Genomic DNA, 13,389 nt, shown 5'->3' on the forward strand with positions numbered 1-13,389 from the left:
GAAAGTGAGCTGGAGGGAGCTTGGAGATCATCTCACAGCTTTTGTTAAATATAGGAAAAGGAGGACCACGGGGTTAAAGGACTTGCTCAAGGCTGTCCAGCAGGGGAGTGGCCCATTGCCAGTCACTTGACAAGTGGCTCACCGACTGGCTTAGCTAGCTATAAGCAGAACCTAGAGCAGTCAGGGCAGACTTTTGTAGCAGACCTATAACCAAAACTCACTTTGTAAATAAATGTAGTTTTTAAAAAAACCAATATCCTTGATTGTTCCAGGTCATAGGTCAGGCTGCCACCTTAGGGCCACAGAAGGTTTGTGACCCATAGTAAAGGCAGAGGCAAGACCCCAGCCCCATGTGGGGCTGAAGAGGGGCTGGGTCCCCAGCAGCCTACACTCGGTCTCCTCAAAAGCTGTGGTAAGTCCATCCGCACCTCCCCTTCCCAGCTAGGCTGCCTGTGTACGACTTCTTTCCAATTCCAGATTGTTTTCAATGTTCAGTTAATATTTGTTTTTACTGCATAAAAAAAAAAAACACTGGAAAAGGGGTCCCCTATCCCCGGCTCCCCTCTTCCCAAGTCCAGAATGTTCTATCTGTTCCCATTAAAAGTAAATTAATAAACTCATCAAATGAAAGTCTTCCAATATTAAAATTTCTGGTAGTTTTCTGAACCGCCTATTTACTTTTATTCTTTGCGAATTTATTCTTCAGAATCTCAACTCAGAAATCCCCAAGTTACAGAGAATTGGAAAGAGGCAAGGTGGAAGGATTAGGAAATCTTGCTAGGGCAGAGACTTTGGGGAAAGAACAATTCCTCTTAGTTTTGGCTTCCTCACCTGCAAAATGGGATCGTGATAATAATAATAATGATGATGATGATAATAATAATAATAATAATAATAGTAACGACATTATCATTATTAGCTATGCAGTATATCACAGTTGTTTGTACTGAGGGCCAAATCTGCCTGGCTGGCTTATCAGGTACAAGAATGTTGACTGAATGTCACTGACAAATGCTATATAGTAAAAGCCACCTCTTCCCAAAGTTACTAATATGGATAATGTCCAGGCCCTGTCACATTTACAGGACGTGTCTGTAGATAATGCTGTGAGGGGTCCTGTGAGAGAATATCCAGATTCTCCTGGTAGGCTGGAGGGCCACCTCCTGTGTGGTTGAGGAACACAGCCTGGTTCATACTAAAGCTGCTTGTCATCCTTTACACTTATGTTTTTCTTTGTATACTTTGCCCTCTTCAAAAATGTAACAAGCATCTCCAAGGTGCGGGAAAGACCATAACTTAACATGCGTAAAGTGCTTTGCAGTGTTCAAAACCGTCTTCAGATGAATTCATTTCTGCAAAGCAATTAGAACAGTGCCTGGCCCACAAAGCGTCAATAGGGATTTTTAGTGTCACCATCACCTCACTTAGGACACCCTAACACCATGAGGTATCTATTATTATTCCTACTTTACATATGAAGAAACTGAGACTTAGAACCATTGAAGGATTTGTTGAAAGGCCCCCTTAGAGGAAACAGTAGACGAGATTATAGTTCAAATTAAAGACTCCTAGTCTAAGCTTATTTTGGTTTGGTTTTCATTTTTTTAAAATCATCTTTAGTGAGATTTAATTTACTTTCAATAAAAAAATACATCCATTTTTTGACAAATGTACATATGCTTGTAACTATCACCACAATGAAAGGTAGGGGACGTTTCCATCACTTCCTCCCCCAATTCCTTATTGCCTCTTGACATTCAATTCCCATTCCCAGCCTTGGTCCCAGGCAACCACTGACGTGTTTTCTGTCTCTGTATATTGAAATGCTTTTTTCTCCATTTGCATGTAAGTGGAATCATACAAGAGTCTATACTCTTGTGTCTGGCTTCTTTGCACTCAGCCCATTTTCCAGATTCCTCATGTTGTTGCAGGTATTCATGGTTTGTTCCTTTTCATTGCACAAGTACTGTTCCACTGCATGGATGCACCAAAATTGGTTTATCCATTCACCTGTCAATGGATGTTTGAGTTGTTTTCAGTGTTCGGTTATTATGAATAAAGTTGCTATAAACATTTGTGTACAAACATTTGCATGGACATGTATTTTCATTTCTCATGGGTGTAGCAAGGAATACAATGGCTGGGTCATATATTTAGTATGTGTTTACTTTTAGGAAGCTGCCAAATTATTTTCTGAAGCGGTTGTATCATCCTAATCGTTTTCTTTCTTTCTTTCTTTTTTTTTTTCTGTGCTGTAGGGAGGATAGAGATCACCTTTTAACACGAGGAAACTCAGGCCAGAGGGATTGTGACCTGCTTAACATCACCCAAGACAATAGTGACTCAGTCTGGGCTCGTCCTGTTCTCTCTTACACATTCCCCTCAGCCACAATTCACTGAGAAGACACAATTTGTTGTTGCTCCTGTCCTGAACCATCATACACTCTTTGGCCAAAGAAATAACTTCTCTCCTCCCTGACTTCACTTTACCTGCACCACTGAAGCTCCCTGCTGCAGCGAAATGAGTCTTGCACAATCTCAAGTGGCTGGAGTTAACTTATTTAGACGGTTCTTAACGCAGACAAAATTCAGGGCTCTTATTCTTCTTGATTAAACATACAGTGAGCAAAGGTTTTAACTGCATTTCTAGCGATTGCAGGCGAGGGCCTGCTCTGTCAGTAGAATATAATTACGCCTGCCTTCTAATCATCTGCTCATTAATGCCAGCCTTGGTGAGGGGCCTGCTACTTGGTAGATAGGCTTTTTATGGCCTTTAATCTTGTTTCCCTAAGAGCACGTAATGTCCTCACACAACAAAGAGAAATCAACCCCCAACCCCTCCCCTCTGAAAGTAACAATGTATAAATTACTAATCCATTTGGAAATGGTGGCTTTCAATTATCTAAATCTGGTTTGAGGGCTGAGCTTCCCCAGCAATTTCAATGGTAAATGTTCAGAGGCTAAGATACACATACGTGCGGAAATTCGGGACGCTGGTGTGTCAACGTGGACCAGCTCAAACCTGGGCCTCCAGCTATTCCACAGCATGAGTGTGGGTCTGTGGTGCAACTGTATTTGCACAAACCCGATGAGGGGGAGGGAGAGGGGAAGAGAAAGAGAGGGAGGGAGGAAGGGAGGGAGGAATAGATGCTTTTGTTTTAGCTGGCATTAACCCAATTTCCAATCCACGCAGATTTCCCTTTGCTGGATCTGGGCTTGCTGGTTGGGTACAGGCCTCAGCTCAGAGCAGCTTTACTTGGTTCCACCAGGGGAAGAAGGAAGTCTGAAATTTCTTTTTGGGCTGCGAATTACCTTGAAGTATGCCTAATGTTTAAATTCAGAGATTCAATAAAAAGCATCATATTTTCCCTGGATTCAGCAGAAAACTGATATGGCAAATTTTTATTTCTGCTCTTTTTTACGAATCAAAGCTTTTCTAAGAAGAAGGAACAAATCCTAGAGATAAGTCATTGTTTCTTTTCCTTTGGACAGTAGTTTCCTCTACTTTTTCCCACCCCAGAAAATAAAGTATAATATTGTCCTCTGGAAATTTTCAGAAAATTTTACTGCTGTCCTCTGCTTTGACTTCACCCTTGGCTGAGAAGAAAAGCTGGACTTCTCCCCGATTTTACATTTTAAGGAGGAAAGACTCAGAAAGCCTGGCTCTGGGGGATCAGTAGGGCGGCTGGGATGGAGCCCAGGTTCCCTGAGTCCCTGTATCATGATGACTTTGGGAGCAGAAAAGCATGGAACACCCCAAAGTGAAGGCTGGAACCATATCCTACAATTTCAAAGCTGGGCAGGCTGGATCTGGGTCACACCCAGTCTTGCATGCTCCCCCTCGTTCTCCCATTCCCGGGTCCCTAAATGTGGCTGAGTCTAGGTTGTTTACTACATATTTATTTGCTAGACAGCATTGAAACTTCTCTGAAGTATCATAAAGGGCCCTGTTGCACTGTCAGATCAAACCCCAAAACCACGAGGAAGTGGCAGAGAAACCGGTTGCAAAGAGTAAACCTCACTCCATTAGAGACTATTAATAGTGCTCGCATGTAGCTTACGGGGTTACTGACCTGTTAGCTGCTCTTGAACTTCAGCTGTCCTAACCTCAGGATAGAAGAATGGATTTAGGAACAATGGACAAATAGATGTGCTTTTATTTTCTTCATAGCAACTGCAAGCTGCAGCTGATCCTGGGAGCCTGAGACCAGCAGAGCTACTGGGCATCTTCTCAGACACACCCATTTTTAATCCTTCTTTAATCCTCTCGGCACCTCTGTCTGCACCACTGTGAGCACTTATTTTGAAGTATTCTTCCTCAAGTATGCTTTTTGCCCTTAGGTTTATCATTAATTTAGTGCCTGTACTATACTTAACACTATGCTAGATACTGTGGCTAACGGTATGAGCCACCAGGCTCCCACGGAGCCCACGGCCCTCCTTTTCCCTCAGAAATGAGATCCCTTAGGGCAGGGATCAATTTCTGTGTCTCTCAGTGGGCCAAGTATAGGATTATAAACCCAGAGTTCTTGCATGTCGATGGGTTGTATGGACTCAAGAAGACTGTCTTGGATTGCCTGCAGATGGGAAGACTGAACTGGGAATATGGCCAAGTGACTGCGCTAGAACGGCCTTCTCCACTATGGTAGCCTCTAGCAGAGTGTAGCTATTTAGATTTAATTAAAATGAAATTTTAAAAGTTTAGCTCCTCAGTTGTACTAGACATATTTTAAGTACTGTGTAGGTCACATGTGGACTACAGAGATGTAGAACATTTTCATTGCAGTAAGTTCTATTGTGCAGTCCTGTTCTATAACTCCTTTCATAACTCAGGTTTCTTTCAAGCTGCAAAGCACAGTTTCCATATGCCATCACTGGGTTGTCTGGGCAGCCTCCTCCAACTGAATTCTCATGATCCAGCAAGCAAGCTCTTAGAAAACCATGGCCTACCTCAACACATCTACTAAGTTTGTACCCCACTATTTCCCCCTCTGTTTAACTCAATTCTCCCCTATCCTTCAAGGTGTCCAACTCAAGTGCCCTGTCTTCTTCTTTCCTGAACTTTCCCTGCCCTCCTCTTCTCTGAATGGAGGTACTTACTTCTATAGCAGGGCCCCCCAGCCCTGGGGCCACAGATAGGTATCAACCCATGGCCTGTTAGGAACTGGGCCACACAACAGAAGGTGAGTGGTGGGCCAGCAAGCAAAGCTTTATCTGTATTGGCAGCCACTCCCCAGCACTAGCATCACCGCCTCAGCTCCACTCAGATCATCAGGCATTAGATTCTCGTAGGGGCACCAGTGCCTGGTGCCAAAAAGGTTGGGGACCGCTGTTCTACACCACATATCCCAAGGCGATTACATATTGTATTATGTTACTCTCTACAAGGCTGTTCCACAGGGCTGTGGAGACTGTTGATTCTACAAGGGGCTCAGCAGAGGTTGTATGTGGGGACTGTGATTCAGCCCACCTGCTGCTCCCCAGCTGTATGCCTTGGCATGGGTGTGTCCTCCTAGAGGAAGGGGTCTTTTTCCTAACTTACATGAAGGTGTCTTATAGGCTGCTGGCAGCTTTGGTTCTCTAAATTCCTGAGGGCATGAGTCTTTCTGCTGCACAAGACAGCGGCTCTGTGAAGGAAGTGACCAGGCCTTCCTTCTCTTGTCTCACCAGTCACACCCCACTCAAATTCCACAGGTCCTCAGAGCCACACAGGGCACTCCAGGAACTTACGGTTCTGGTGACTTTTGGTCATGTTCTCTGAGTCTAGTGCATGGTAAAACTCGTAGGCTGAGCGGCCGAGCAGCTCCTCTGGGTGGTAACCAACCAGTTCTGTGATTCTAAGTTAAAAAAGAAAAAAAGCATGTGAGGGAGAGAAAATATATAATTGTGGGCGGAGGCTCAAGGAGCTAAACCCAGAAGGTAAATCAAATGCTCACATTCAGATGAAAACACTCCAGGCTTCCTGGTCACACCATTCATGCAAGCAATAAAAACATGGTGGTCAACATGCAACTATGGGTCTACCCAACCTCCACTCTTCCTGCCCTTCCTGAAGTCATGTTCGAGAGGAAGAAAGAGCACTTCCTCAGGGGGCTCCCTTTCCCCCAGCCCTACTATACAGAAATGCCTAGTCTCCAACAACCGTTGGAAGGGGCTCTCACTGCCCCCTCCCCAACCCTCAGTTTTTGCAGATAAGGAAGTAGAGATCCAGGGAAAGCAGACAATTTGCTTGATGTCCATGCATGTGTCTAGGGACAGAGCAAGAATGAAAACCTGGGCCTCCTGATTACTTAGATCAAGCTTATTCTAGTAGAGGGTGATATAAATGAAAAGTGAAAATGCATGGCCCCAAGTGGGGAACAGCGTGGAGATGACCTTTGTCTGCGTATGAACCACAGAGTGAGGATGAATTCTGGGCAGGGAGAACCCCATCTATGTTTAAAGCTTCACTCTTCTGAGTGCTTCTCCTCATGTCCTGCCTGGTAGTGACCTCAGATTCTTCTTGGACATGGAGTCTGCTTTCCATGGGTTCTTCTGCTTGTCCCTCCCTATTTCAAGGATTTTGTATTTCTCTCTGTGCCGAGAGAAATACAAAATCACAGTCGTAGAAATACGGAGGGAGGGCAGGAGGTGCCGAGAGAAATACAAAATCACAGTCGTAGAAATGTGCTTCCTCATTACTCTCTGGTAAATAGACAGCTCTGAAATGACAGGGGTTGGCTGTCCCAAATGTCCCTTGCTTCACCCTGTAAGGTTTCTGTTTTTGATGTGAAGTGAGCAGAGAACAAGCAAATGTGAAGAACCATGAAGAATCATTTAACATTCCAAGGACCCTTTTCTCTGTACTGGAGTCATTAAAACAAACAAGCCCCACCCAAGAACCACATGATTAGCCACTTTCCCACGTCATATCTAAATATTATTTTTCATAATCTCTGTTATCTTACACATTTTTCTAATAGGCTCATTGTCTTGTTAATTTGGCCTGTCACAAGTTGAAAGAGATGCTATTCTCATCATTCCAAACTCTGTTTCAGAATGCATGCCTTTTAGTTATGGCCCTATCATTTATCTATGTTGGAGATTAATAATAAGGGAAGGAAAGCAGAAGCAGTGGCTTGGTCTCTTGTCTCTACTCTCCTCCTCCGAATGAGTCGTAATCAGTAAACATCATCCTAAAGTATTATTTCCATTGTGTCACTCCCTTATTCAAACATCTCCAGCTTTCCCTAATATTGACCATATCAAGAGTAAATAAACTCTGCCTAACTTCCACATGACCCCAGAATCTAGTCTCTCTCTTCCCAGCAGTTTGATTTTCAACCGATTCGCAGCTCGTCTTGTACCGTCTGCCCTGGCAGGCTCCTCGCCTCACAGCTCTCCACACCTGACAAACTCATTCTTGCTGCAGAACCTTGAGGTCTTCTCTTCTCTCCTCTTCTCTAAACCCTCACTACTGCGGACCAGCTCAAGGCTTCACCTTCTTCACAGCACCCTCTCCAATTCCTCTAGCCCCTGCCAATGTCTCCTCAGGAAGTCCTCATAGGTGAACATAATGTCACAAAGAATTATGTATTTGCCTCTCCACATCCTAGGCTGTCAACTCTTGAACTCAGGGACCATGTTCTCCTTTGGCCTCCCCTACATGGGTGCTCAGTAAACACCTGAGTAGCTGACCATGATCAACTGTCTCTTAGGACCTATGGTACAACCAGATCACTGCCTATCCCAACACTGCTAAAGAATCTGGACAGCGATGTTCTACTTTTTCCTCATAGACATGATTAACTGTCTCAGTGCATGGTGGTACACATATATGCAGCCCTCAGCAGAACCCCTCATGATATTCAGTTCATCCTTTCTTCATTCTGAAAGGTGTGTCTGGTACTGATGTGGACAGAGACGAGGCAAATTGTCTGCCTAGATGAGACTGGGGGTGTTAAAGCCTTTGTCAAACAGCCCAAAAGGGCTGAAGAGCTTAGGTCTCAGCTGACTGAACCCAGTGGAGATCTCTCCGGTGAGATTCCTGCAGCTCACTTGCCAGAGGCAGCTGGCATCTCAGACTAGAAGGATCTGTCCTGTTACTCGGCCCTGAGAAGAGATGTCTCTGAACTCATCAGCGATGGACATAGTCCTTGTCAGGCTGACCCTGGGGCTGGTGCCCTATGGCACCTTACACGATATGGAGCTTGGGGGAGAGTAAGGAGAGAGTAGGACACTGCTAGCCCTTCCTTCCCTACAACCAAAAAGCTTTTCTGTCAGGTCTAGTGCCTTTCCAGCTCCGCCGGGGAATCAGAACTGCACCAGGGGGTCCTTGTGACAATGGGCTGGCCATTTACAGGCTCCCTGGTTTGCCAGATAAGCTGCTTTTCTGTTCCCAGGCAAGTCTAGAATTTTCCAGAGACTCTCAAAAATGAGGCTTTTCTGGGAAAGATTTGATTCTACTCTGTGAAAAAAATTAAATTTTCTTTTAAGATTAGAATCTTTAAAACGTTCAAAGCAAATGTTTATTATAATCAGCCTCAAAATAAAATGTTTTTAATCTAATTATCTAATTAATCTAATTAATGTACCATCCATTCAAAGGCACACAATAGGCATGTTTTGGAAGTAGACAAACAAACCTAGATTTCAGAATTGCCAGCTATCTTCCCAGTAACAGCCTTCATTTATCTTGTCAACTAAAATAAATATTTAATGTCTCTTTCTTCATTCCTTTAAACAGACTACTATAAAAACTGGGAAATACGCATACCCCAAACACAATTGAAGAACATTTAAGTTGTCAGACTTCACAAAGCCAGGAAACCCCAACTTGAAGCTAATGGTCATTCGCCTTCATCTGTAGGCACGCAGACGCCAGCGGGGAGGTTAAGAACCCAGCTTGTTTATAGGGTTAGCTACTGCATACAGCACAGCAGGGCCTTCTCCGCTGATTTCCCTGGATCTCTGAGAAGCCTCTGCAGCTGGGCTGTGATAACACAATTTCATCAGCGGCAGGGAAACTATTTTTTTTCTTTCTTTCTAATTAAGGGCCCCTGACTCACTAGGAAAAAAATCAGCTTGGGGTCACCCATAAATTTAAAAAATCAGCTCCGCAGGGCTGTTCTTCTTCTTCTTCTTCTTCTTCTTCTTCTTCTTCTTCTTCTTCTTTTTTTTTTAAGAGGGAAATGTAAAAGGGTTTAAATCACCAGATTTGAGAAATGAGAATAGAGGTCACTCTTTAATAATAAAGTGAGAAAAAAACCCGAACAGATCAAGGATGAGGTTGGAAAGGGAGAGGTAGACACAGGCAACCACAGGAGGTCGAGGAAGAAGGAATCAAAAAAGAAAACAAAATGTAGAGCAGAAAAAGTTGTTAAATTCTGCAGTTAGTATTACCCCAAGTAACTAAGTGGGTCAGACCACCAGGGTCTGGATTTCTGAGTTAGATATGCCTTCGCAATGTAAAAGGACAGCCATTCATTGCTCTTTAATTGTTCTTTACCCTTAAAAATGTTCAGGGGCTCTTTTCAACATGGACTACCTGTGGACCAGTGCTAGGAAGAAAATTATTCTCTTGGCTACAGCGTCAGTGCCATTATCTCAAGAGGCAGAAGAAATCCAGTGAGGCCTAAGATGGCTTGCTCCACTTCCCAGTGGCACTGACAAGTGCCTGTCCATGGGTGTGATACTGCAGCAAGCTCCCTGACTTCAGATACCACGGCCTGGAGTCACTCGAGGTCTGGCTGCAGTTTTCACCCTTGTTTGCCACGCAAGTAAAGGATTGACTAGGTAAATTAATCACGCAAACAAGATGGTGAGAGTATTTCAACTATTTAAGAGGATGAAAGTTTTAAGTGCTTTGTAAAATAGGTGGTTAAGTAAACCAATTTGTTTTCCGAAGACTGCGTTTGCTAATAAGCCATACTTCTATTAAAGTCTGCTTTCTTTCCTTCCACCCTCCGGCAACGCCTCTCCTAGATTCACCTCATTTTAGTTTCTATATGTGTTTATGAGATTTGAAATTTCATTTCCTTGCTGATATCCAGACTACTCTTTAACTCAGATTTCAATGCCTTCTATTTTAACATATTTCAATACAGATTTTGCTTGCTTTAAATATCAGTACTTAAGCCTTGTGTTTTTCTCAATTATTACATGATTATGTGAAATCTATAGAACCAGCTTTATAGTTAATAGATAATCAGTTTCCATCCTATCAGTGTGATGTGACTTTATGCATAGAAAGGTGGCCCTGGCTCAATTCTAGATCGACCCTGCTCTGAGTGCCACCAAATGCTCAGCTGCCTTGCATTACCCTGAAACAGAGGAAATCTGCCTTGAATTGTAGCGGGAGAGAAGCAGATCATGTGGAATGAATACCTTCTGAATTGTGAGGTCTATTAGACTTTGAAATAAAGTCCAAAGAGAATTTGTTGAGCTACCTATTCCAGGGAGTATTTTGAGTAGACTGTTTCTAGATTACATAGGATAATATATAAGCATTTCTCATTTATATGCTCAAACTCTGTTAGGGCTGATTTCAGAACTTTGTCATTGGGAGGAGACACAAGGAGAGCACTTTGTTTCTTTTAATTCAGGGATTTAAAGAAACACACTATACCTTCTAGAATAAGGTGTGTAGAGAAAGGCTAATGTGCATGTCTGCAAAAATGTTTAGAATAGACTACATCTTAAACTAAATGACTACATGTAACATATTAATCTGAAAGATCACCTTGAATTTAAAGATGCTACCTATCCTCTAAAGAAAAGTAAAGTAAAACAATTTATATCTCAACGAAAGGAAATAATCTTTTACTACTAATTTGCCTGAAGTCAGCCTATGTTCTCAGACTTCAGTACTTGTCTTCAAAGTGTACTGATGTGTGTCTATTTTACAACTCATGGCTCCTTATAATTTTCTACATTGACATTCTCTATATGATCCTCAACTATCCCATTATCATCTTTGCTATTCCCAACTTGTTTGTATATTTAAAAAGAAATCATAAATTTGTTCCATGGAATTTGAAATGCAGGCATCTTAACTTTATTAATTTCTGATATCATCATGCCCTATGCTGACTTAATCCAATGACAATGCAAGGTTGCCCTCAAACTCTTTATCTGTGAATATTATATGACCCTCTCTGTAAATTTGAAATTTTTACTGCAATTTTGATGCCTTCCCCTCCCCCAGTAATACTGCTATTAGCCTTTACAATTAATTTCTAAGATATAGGAAGATTCATAAAACTGACAAAATCAGTGGGATTATGTGAATTACAGATTTTTGTCCTCCCTCCTTAATGGCTTGGCTCCCTTCACAGTTATTCTCTTTCTCCACTAGATGGCACCTCCACCCGAATTTAAGAACCACCCAATTTTAAAGTTAAACCACTTGGGAACCAATTTTGTCTTCCTTTTGGGTGAATGGAATGCTCTATCATATACCATTCACTGTGGTTTCATTAAGTTGCTCATGTCTCAAGCTCTAAACTCCTGGAGATCAGAAACCATCTTTTTAATTTCTTTGATATAAATGTCTCTGGCACAAGGTCAGATACATAGCAGATACTCAATAAATTAATTGGTTGCTCAGTATTTGAGGAAACAGAGTATAAATGGAGATGAGATCATCAATTACACTGATAACTGGGACATTCTCCTTCTTTAACCTTGCTACTCGACTCTTCCTGTCTGGAGCAGTCAACCATATACCAAATATGACTGACATATAAATTGTTATATGATTTATTTCACTTTAAAAACCATTTAACATATTTCATATAATCAAACAGGACTGAACATGGTCCTCTGACCCTTTATTAAGAGGAACAGGACAAATGCATTTTGAACCATCTGCATCCTTCATTTAATTTCAGGTGTTTCAGAAAAGGTTGTTCAATTTGAACTGATTTTGGAAACCTGAGAATTAAACACAGGATTAGAGTCATCTTTTTTCCCTCTTCCGTTTTATTTCTTTCCCCCTCTTTCTGTCTGTTTTACCATTTTTTTCTCCATGATCCTTGTTTTGATTATGTCTGTGATCTCAATATAACTAAGAAAAAGTACCAGCCTCCAAAGTGATTTTTGTGGACTCTAATTGCCTTACATTTTCATCAGATTCTAATTTTCCTTATGGGAAAATAATTCCCTTTGTGGGAAATTATAGCCCTTCATGTGTGTCATATGTCATCAAATCTAGTGAATTCTCTGATTAAAATGGAAAGAACCATCCCCCACCATTATCTATATGCAAGTATTGGTTTTTGAAACATTGACCTCAGAATCAGAAGAATATTAGGAAGAGAGAGAGAGAGAGAGATAGAGAGAGAGAGCGACTTAGGAAGAGAGAGAGAGAGAGAGATTGAGATTCTTTCCCCCATCTAAATACAAACAATAAAAACAAAACACGCTACCAAAAGGAAAAAATCCCAGCCCTCATCAAAACAATCAAGAAATGACACTTAGGGATTAAGGACTTAAAATAGTCAGTTTATAAATTGTCTAAGCCATGTCTGTGCCCTTGTTAACTAATCTGCTAATCGGTTAAAGACAACTTCTGTGTGGCACAGCATTCTATGTCTTCAAAAGCCTCTGCATACATCTCTCCAGCACCACTGAATTCAGAGTTTGGGCCACGTAACTAGGTGTCTTGAAAGGCATGATTTTGCTGAAACTGCAACGTGTCCAGCAAAACTGACAGGCAATGTTACCTTTCACACTCTGAGTCGCAAAGACCTAAATCACAGGTTCTTTTCAAGCCAGTATAGACTCTGCCCCACCAGTCCTGAACCCAACTAAGCAGTCAGTGTGAGGTCACTCCCTTTCTGTGTCCCTTTCCTCTTCAACCACGCTTAGGCCCCTAATTTCTTATGGTTTTCCCCTTCTCCTTTATCCAAACGTTAGTTGCTTTTAGGAAATAACCTGAAACTGACTCAAAACAAGATAATGAATGAAGGATAACTCTGAATTACCCTTTCCAGAGGATTTTTTCCCTTTGCTTTAACAAGAATCAAAGTTCTAAACTTAACTGTAACCTCCTCTTTTCTATTATCTAGGGATGACAAGTTATTTTCTACGACAGGAGGGTCTTTCCAGTGCTTCTGGGACCACATTAAGGATATATTTCATTCACAGGGACTACATGCAGCTTTCAGTGTCCATAGCACTATAGCTGTTCCCAGGCTGTATGGCTAACACACTGGGAACACAGCTAACCCCAAAGCCAGTGACATGGAGGCTCTGCAGTGAGATTTCCCTTGTCATCTGGGAAGATTACACAGAGGGGTGCATGTTACAAAACTATCTTCTGCTTAGCATGTTCATTTGAATACAAAGACTGCGTCTGATAAACAACCTTACACGTAGCATGGATTTCTTTGGTACCTGCCTTTGGAG

The 13,389-nt window shown here is 42.1% G+C and overlaps 1 protein-coding gene across 2 annotated transcripts in view; it reads right to left on the reverse strand.

The window, feature by feature from the left end:
• EPAS1 (endothelial PAS domain protein 1) overlaps positions 1 to 13,389 on the reverse strand; it is an 85,290-nt gene that overhangs the window by 9,328 nt on the left and 62,573 nt on the right. For both annotated transcript variants that reach the window (XM_015587469.2, XM_025045185.1), the window contains exon 7: positions 5,731 to 5,837. In XM_015587469.2, the coding sequence (XP_015442955.1) occupies positions 5,731 to 5,837 (107 nt within the window). The remainder of the gene's footprint in view (positions 1 to 5,730; positions 5,838 to 13,389) is intronic.

Source organism: Pteropus alecto, unplaced genomic scaffold (genome assembly GCF_000325575.1).
Source record: "Pteropus alecto unplaced genomic scaffold, ASM32557v1 scaffold131, whole genome shotgun sequence".
NCBI lineage: Eukaryota > Metazoa > Chordata > Mammalia > Chiroptera > Pteropodidae > Pteropus > Pteropus alecto.